The sequence below is a fragment of the Pelecanus crispus genome, chromosome 31 (genome assembly GCF_030463565.1).
Source record: "Pelecanus crispus isolate bPelCri1 chromosome 31, bPelCri1.pri, whole genome shotgun sequence".
In the NCBI taxonomy this organism is placed as follows: Eukaryota; Metazoa; Chordata; class Aves; order Pelecaniformes; family Pelecanidae; genus Pelecanus; species Pelecanus crispus.
This window is the reverse complement of record NC_134673.1, coordinates 102,226-109,917: the sequence shown is the minus strand read 5'-3', so window position 1 is coordinate 109,917 and position 7,692 is coordinate 102,226. Positions and strand designations below refer to the sequence as shown.

At 68.1% G+C, this 7,692-nt stretch overlaps 1 protein-coding gene across 1 annotated transcript; it reads left to right on the top strand.

The window, feature by feature from the left end:
- Positions 1–5,248: 5,248 nt before the first annotated feature.
- On the top strand, positions 5,249–7,461 carry LOC142596354 (serine/threonine-protein kinase SBK1-like). The gene is made up of 3 exons (XM_075725471.1): positions 5,249–5,420; positions 5,648–5,850; positions 6,775–7,461. The coding sequence occupies exons 1-3, from the start codon at positions 5,249–5,251 to the stop codon at positions 7,459–7,461; spliced, it is 1,062 nt and encodes a 353-aa protein (XP_075581586.1).
- The last annotated feature ends 231 nt before the right edge of the window (positions 7,462–7,692 follow it).

Here is a 7,692-nt window from a genome sequence, read left to right as displayed (position 1 = left end):
GCGCCGCGGCTCTGCCCCCGGAAGGCCCCCGGCCTCGACAGCCACCGCGTCCCCCTGCGGAGCATCCCTCCTGCACCCCTCCCCGGGCAGCCCCTGGCCCCATGGGGACCCCCACGCGCGACCCCCCCCAGAGGTCCTGCCCCAGCCCCTTCCCCCCCTGCCCAGCCATTAAACGTGGAGAACCCAGCATCCGCCCGCACGGTGGGGAGGTGGGCGCGGGGCCCGCGCGCAGCCGCGGCCGAGCCGTGGGGCCGCGGTGGGGCGAGTGCAGGGGCCAGGCTGTCCCAGGTGTGGGGCTGAGCCAAGCCTGGCCCCCTGCCCACGCTCCCCCCGTGGCCTCTCGACCCCGTTATGAAACAGCTCGTTAGCGCTAATCCGGCCACCTGTCCCGCTCCCAGCACCCTGCCCGCCGGGGGGGCACCTGCCCGCTGCTCTGCCCCGCGGCGTGGGGCAGGGGCCGGCCTGGGCCCTGCTGGGGGGCAGGCAGGGGGGCCAGGACAGGTGGGGCGGCAAGGCAGGAGGTGGGGCAATGGGGTCGGGGGGCAGAGGGGGCTGGGCGGGCGGCAGCAGGACTTGGGGGTGCAGAGGGGCAGGGTGGAGCGGTGGGGGTCCGGGGGGCAGAGGGCCGGTGCGTGCAGCAGCGGGGGCGAGGGCTTGCAGGGGGGCAGGCAGTGGGGCAATAGGGCGTGGGGGGGCAGCGTGTGGGGCACTGGGGGCCATGGGCTGCGGAGGGGCAGGCCGTGGGGCAAAGGGACACCAAGGGGGCACAGCCCACCCGCAGTGACGGCCGGGGGGCGGTCAGGGGCAGCAAGGATGGGGGCAGTGGGGCTTTGGCAGCAGGCTGTGCCCCTCCCGGCCCTGGGGACGAGTGCAGGGACAGGCTGGTGCCACCTGGCCTGGCTGCCCGCTGGCTATTTCGGTGCCCCCGCAGCTGTCCGTCCCTCCGCCCCCGCGGCCCTGCCACCGCGCTCCCTCCCACGCTCTCGGGGTGCCGGCCAGCAAAGGCCCCCCCGGGGGGGGGACGGACAGGGACAGGCACCCGCATCCTCCGCGTGCCAGCGAGGCCGGAGACGTGCCGGCGGCGCTGGACGGACAGACGGACCCTGGGGATGGTCCCCGGTGGGGCAGGGGGGGTCACAGCCCCCCAATTCCTGCCCCACGGTGGGGGCTGGGGACACATGGCCCCCCCCCTCCCGGGAACAGCCCCCGCTCCCCGGGGGGTCACGGGTGGGCACGACCTTCACTCTTGGCCGCCCGCCAGCGGGTCCTGCTAATGTGCTGTCAAGTATTAATTACCTTCCCACGGGGCCGGGGTCAGGGCCCGGGAGCAGATGGGATGGGGGGAAGGAGCAGGTGGGGAGGGGGGGGGCGGGGATACGGCCCTGGGAAAAAGGGGGAAGGGAGGCGGCCGTGGGAAAAGGGGGGACGGAGGGAGATGGTCGTGGGAACTGGGGAGAGGGAGGGAGGTGGCAGTGGGAAATGGGGAGAGGGTTGGGTATTTTTGTGGGAAATGGGGGGAGAGAGATGGTCATGGGAAGTGGGGAGAGGGAGGGAGGTGGCAGTGGGAAATGGGGAGAGGGTTGGGTGTTGTGGGAAATGGGGAGAGGGTTGGGTATTGTGGGAAATGGGGAGAGGGTTGGGTGTTGTGGGAAATGGGGAGAGGGTTGGGTGTTGTTGTGGGAAATGGGGGGAGAGAGATGGTCATGGGAAGTGGGGAGATGGAGGGGTGATGGTCATGGGAAGTGGGGAGAGGGAAAGGTATGGCCCTGAAAACTGGGAGAGAGGGAGGGATCCAGCCCGGGAACTGGGGAGAGGGATGAGTGTTATTGTGAGCAGTGGGGAGAGGGAGAGCTATGGCTGTGGGAAGTGGGGAGATGGAGGGGTGGTGGTCATGGGAAGTGGGGAGAGGGAGGGAGATGGCCGTGGGAATGGGGGAGAGGGATGGGCATTATTGTGGAAAGTAGGGAGAGGGAGGGAGATGGTGGTGGGAATGGGGGAGAGGGATGAGTTGTTACAGGAAATGGGGAGAGGGAGAGGTATGGCGGTGGGAACTGGGGAGAGGGAGGGAGATGATGATGGGAAGTGGGGAGAGGGAGGGTGATGGTTGTGGAAAGTGGGGAGAGGGAAAGGTATGGCCCTGAAAACTGGGAGAGAGGGAGGGACCCGGCCCGGGAACTGGGGGAGAGGGAGGATGCTGGGGCAGGCGCAGCCCTGGGGTGCGGGGAGAGGGACGAGCAGGGTGCCCCAGCCTCATGTGCTGTGCTCCCCCCACTCCAACCTGGGGAGACCCCCCAGCACCCCCGGCTCCATGCACACACCCCCCCCCAGCCACACCCCCACGGCCGACCGCCGCATTTCGGCACGGCCGGTACTTCCTTGGCAGGACACCGGGTGCGTGTGCCACCAGCTGGGCTCTGCCAGCCCCATCCCAAAATAGACACCCCAGGAACGCGCCCCGCTGAGGGGGCCCAGATGTGAGTCAGAGCGGGGTGGGGGGGGCGGCAGGGACGCGGGGCGGGGGTGGTGCGGCCGGGGCTGAGGGGACGGTGGGCAGAGGGGGCTCGGCGTGGGGACATCTGGGGTTGGTGCCAGCCCCATGGGGCGATGCCTCGGGCCTGGGGATCACTGCAGGCCGGCAACTGCGGCTGGCGCCCCATGCCCGAAGCATCCCGCCCCACATCTGGGGGTCTGGCACCCACTGCCGGCTCCCGGTCCCTGCCCCGCACCCCTGCGGGAGCCAGCTGGCACACAGGGGGTGATGCTGGAGCTGTGGGGTGCTGCGCGGCTGGGGAACACACAACAGGAGAGGGGACAGACAGGGCACTGCACAGGGGACAGACAGGGCACTGCACAGGGGACAGACAGACAGACGTGAAGGAGCACGGCTTGGTGAAGCAGAGCAGATCGGTCTGCTGGCGAGGCAGCAGTGTGAGGAAGGACAGACGGACAGGATGGCGCATTGCATGGGGGGACAAAGAGAGGTGGCATGGGGCAGCTGTCACAGAGGGCTCTGGAAATGGACAGACGGACAGAATGATGCATGGCGGGGGGTGGACAGAACAGGGTGCACAGGTGGATGGACAGACAGCAGTCAGGGACAGCGAAGGTAAGCAGCGAGGCATGTGGGTACAGATGGACCAAGCTCTGTGTGGGATGGATGGATGGATGGATGGATGGATGGATGGATGGATGGATGGGCGGGCGGGCGGACGGACGGACGGACAGTGTGGAGGACAGCTTGCAGGGATGGATGGACAGAGCGTGGTGCTTGGGACAGCCCCCCTCCCTGGGTGGACAAGCAGCACAGGGACAGACAGACAGTGCAGAGCAGCACGCTGAGGGACAGCCAAGAGGCCTGCACCCTGCTTCCCCACCCTGCGCTGGGTGCACCGAGCCCGCCAGGCTCAGCACGGCTCAGCCCCCGGCCCCAGCTCCACCCTGTCTGTCTGTCCTCCTGTGCGACGCCCTGGCTGTCCCTGCATGCCCGGCTCCATCCTGGCCGACTGTCCCGCCACGCAATGCCGTGCCTGTGCCCCCATGCCCAGCTCCAGCCTGTCTGTCTGTCCTCCTGTGCAATGCCCTGGCTGTCCCTGCATGCCCGGCTCCATCCTGGCCGACTGTCCCGCCACGCAATGGCCCCCATGCCCAGCTCCCCTCTGTCCCCCCACACCCCGCTCCAGCCTGTCTGCCCACCCATACTGAGCTCCATCCTGTCCGTCTGTCCCCCTATGCCAATCCCTGCCTGCTGCCCATCCCCAGCTCTATCCTGTCTGTCCGTACCCCATGCCCAGCTCCATCCCGTCCGTCTGTCCCCCCGTGCAATGCCCTGCCTGTCCTGCCTCCTGCCTATCTTTGGCCCTCGGCACGCGTTGGGGCTGACACATGTTCCCTGCGCGCGAGCGGCAGAGATTAGCGCGGGCCGGTGGCATGGGAGCGGGCAGGAAAGTCTGAGTCACAGTTCCCGGTGGCGGGGGCGGCCGTGGGGCTGGGGGCACCCAGCCGTGTCCTGGGAGCACCCGACCCTGCTGGGACACACGGCGGGGGACGCAGGTGAGGCACGCACTGCTGCTGGGCTGCTCGGGTGTCCCCGTGCAACCCCGAGGGACACTCGACCCTGTCTTCTGCTTCTGGCTTGCTTGCATGGCCCTCTTGGCTCAGCCCCACGGCAGCAGCGGGGTGCATGGGGGGCGCGGGCTGGCTGTCCCAGCCCTGCACACCTGGAGGTGCCGGTGACCTCGCTGTGGCTGTGCCGGTGCAGGTGGCTGCTGGTGGTGGGATGGGCGAAGGGTCCGGGGTGCTGCTGGGGATGGAGAGGCAAAGAGTCAGCCGTGACCCCTCGCAGTGGGGAGAGTGTGGGGAGGGGCAAAGCCGGCCTGTACCCCTGGCAGTGGGGGGGATGGAGGGTGGAGAGAGGAGCTGACTGCCGCTCTGGGGCGATGCGGGGTGCCATGTGGAGCTTCCTGGCCCTCCTCTGGGAGGTTACGGGGCTCGCTGCCTCTCCTCCGGGGTGTGATGTGGGGCTGACCCTGGCTCCTACGTGGGGCCATGGGGGCTCAACGGAGGGAGTGTCCCAGCCCCCTCTGGCTCCCATTTGGGTGCTCGGCCCCACTGGACGGGGCGTTTTGGGGTCCCCATCACCTCTTGGTGTGGGGCTGCACCTTCCCACCAAGCCGGGATGCCCACGTCTGCGCAGTGCCGGGGAGAGAGGGGCAGGGCTCGATCCCAGTCAGGGACACCATGGGGAGAGCCCCTGGGGTGGGACTGGGCTGTACTGGGCTGAGCTGGGCTGTACTGGGCTTGACTGGGCTGGGCTTCACTGGGATGGACAGGGCTGGAGAAGATTGGACCAGGCTGGTCTGGGCTTCATGAGACCGGGCAGGGATGGGCTGGATCGGGCTTGGGTGCATTGGACTGGACTGAGTTGAACTGGGCTAGACTGGGAGGCTTCAGAGCAAGTTGGTCTGGGCGGCACTCGGCATGGCTGGGATGGACTATGGGGCTTGGGTGGGTTGCACTGGACTGGACTGAACTGGGCTGGACTGGGAGGCCTCAGAGCAGGTTGGTCTGGGCTGCACTAGGCTGAGCTGGGCTAAACTGGACTGGACGGGGCTAGACTGGGCTGCACTGGGCTGCCCTGGCTGGGTGCCCTGGGGCCATAAGGCTGGTGCTGCCACCCTCTCCCCCTGCAAGGGGCTGGGGACAGTGGGGCTTTGCAGCAGCGTGGGGGGCTTGGCTGACCCCAGGGCCCATGGAGGACTCAGACGAGGATGGAGAAGACAACGAGGAGTTCCTGGAGCGGCTGATGGCACACACGGGCCGGGAGGTGCCGCGGCGGGAGCTGGAGGAGCACTACGCCGTGCTGGAGGAGCTGGGCAGCGGGACCTACGGCCGCGTGGTGCTGACGGAGCCCCGGGACGGTGGTGAGGGGTGTTGGGGCGGGGGGACATGGGGAGGACGATCCTGCTGCTGGCTGGGGGAACCTGCTCCCCAGATGTGCACAGATGTGCACAGCCCTACCGCTGTGCCTCACTCACCCGAGCCAAACTCCAGCTCTGCCCAAACCACCCCGTGCCAGACCTTGCCTCTGCCCGCCTCGGTGTCCCAGCCGGCGCTGACCCCCCTTCGTCTCCCCCGCCCCGTTTCCCAGGCTCGCCGGTAGTCCTCAAGCTGATGCTGAAGGAGCAGACGGAGCGGCGGGCGTTCCTGCGGGAGTATTGCATCGCGCTGTGCCTCTCCAGCCATGCCGCCTGCCTGCGCGCCCTGCCCATCGCCTTCGAGAGCGCCACGCACTTCGCCTTCGGGCAGGAGCTCGCTCCCGCTGGGGACCTGTGTGCCATCCTCAACCCGGGGGTGCGTGCGGGCCCGGGGCTCTGCGGGAGGGGGCAGGGGCCAGGAGGGGTGGGAGGATGGAGGAGAAGGTGCTGGGACAGTGTTGCAGTGGGTGCAGTGATGCTGTGTGCAGGGAGACCCTTTGCCGTGGGGTGCATGGTCCTGGTTTTTGTGGGGACACGCGTTGCAGTGGGTGCAGGGATGCTGTGTGCAGGGAGACCCTTTGCCGTGGGGCGCATGCCCACACTGTGCATGGAGAGACACCCTTTGCAGTGGGGTGCATGGACATGCTGTTTGTGTGGAGACCCTTTGCAGTGGGGGGCAGTGACCCTGCATGTGTGGGGAGATGCCTTGCAGGGAGCACCCACTCACGCCATGCAAGCAGACCCTTTGCAGTGGGGTGCATGCCCACACTGTGCCTGGGAGGAGACCCTTTGCAGTGGGTGCAGTGACACTGTGCCTGGGAGGAGACCCTTTGCAGTGGGGTGCATGGACGTGCTGTTTGTGTGGAGACCCTTTGCAGTGGGGGGCAGTGACCCTGCATGTGTGGGGAGACGTCTTGCAGGGAGCACCCACTCACGCCATGCAAGCAGACCCTTTGCAGTGGGGTGCATGCTCACACTCTGCGTGGGAGGAGACCCTTTGCAGTGGGTGCAGTGACGCTGTGCCTGGGAGGAGACCCTTTGCAGTGGGGTGCATGCTCACACTCTGTGTGGGAGGAGACCCTTTGCAGTGGGTGCAGTGACGCTGTGCCTGGGAGGAGACCCTTTGCAGCGGGGTGCATGCTCGTGCTGCGCGTGGAGAGACTTTGCAGTGCAGGCATGTGGCTACAGGTTGCTGTGGGGCCAAGCACAGGTCAGCGGTGCTGTACAGGGGTCTGGGTGCTGCAGCAGCCCCTCTGGGGAGGGGGCCGTGCAAGATGTTACCGGGTGCTCCTGCCTGCAGGAGGGCCTGGCAGAGGAGCTGGTGAAGCGCTGCGCGTCCCAGCTGGCCGAGGCGCTGGACTTCATGCACAGCCGGGCCCTGGTGCACCGGGATGTCAAGCTGGACAACGTGCTGCTCTTCGACCACGAGTGCCGGCGGGTGAAGCTGGGAGACTTCGGGCTCACCCGCGTGCAGGGCTCAGCAGTGGGTGCCATGTCTGGCACCTTGCCCTACGCCCCGCCAGAGCTCTGCCAGCTCCAGGGCTCCGACACGCTAGAGCTGGACTCCAGCCTGGACGTCTGGGCCTTCGCCGTCCTGCTCTTCTGCCTCTGCACCGGCTGCTTCCCCTGGGCCGTGGCCGCCAGCTCTGACCCCCAGTTCGAGGACTTCAGCGCCTGGCAGGGCGGTGCAGCGGGGCAGGGGGTGCCTGCGTCTTGGCAAAGCTTCAGCTCTGGGGCGCTGGAGATGCTCCGGCGCTTGCTGACACTGGACCCCGACCGCCGGAGCCCGGCCATCGAGGTGCAGAAATACCTGTCCCTGCCCTGGGTGACGGCCCCCAGCGCCAGGGAGCCGGCACCCAGCAGCTCCCAGTTGCCCCTTACCAGCGGCACAGGGGAGAGCCCGGGGGGCACTGGGGGACGGGATACTGCTGGGGGGGGAGACGGGGTTCCCATGTCCCCCGCTAATGCCCTGGCCCTGTGCCGGTAGCCAGCACCTCCCCTCCATCCCAGGGCTGGCATCACGGCAGGCGCTCCCCAGGGCTCTGGGCTCCCGTCCGATGCCCGAGGCCTGAGGGGCTGGACATGGGCTGCAAGCGTGGGAAGGAGAAGCGACGCCTCGGGCAGCACCTGGAGACCCCAGCTCTGCAGCTGGACGCCTGGCACCTTGCAAATCGGTGTCACTCAGTGGTGGCGACGACAGCCCACGCGAGCAACGGTT

Coding starts and splice junctions, on each gene's coding strand:
- LOC142596354 (XM_075725471.1), top strand. CDS start 5,249: ATGGAGGACTCAGACGAGGATGGAGAAGACAACGAGGAGTTCCTGGAG. Junction 5,421..5,647: donor GACGGAGCCCCGGGACGGTG/GTGAGGGGTGTT, acceptor CCCGTTTCCCAG/GCTCGCCGGTAGTCCTCAAG. Junction 5,851..6,774: donor GTGCCATCCTCAACCCGGGG/GTGCGTGCGGGC, acceptor TCCTGCCTGCAG/GAGGGCCTGGCAGAGGAGCT.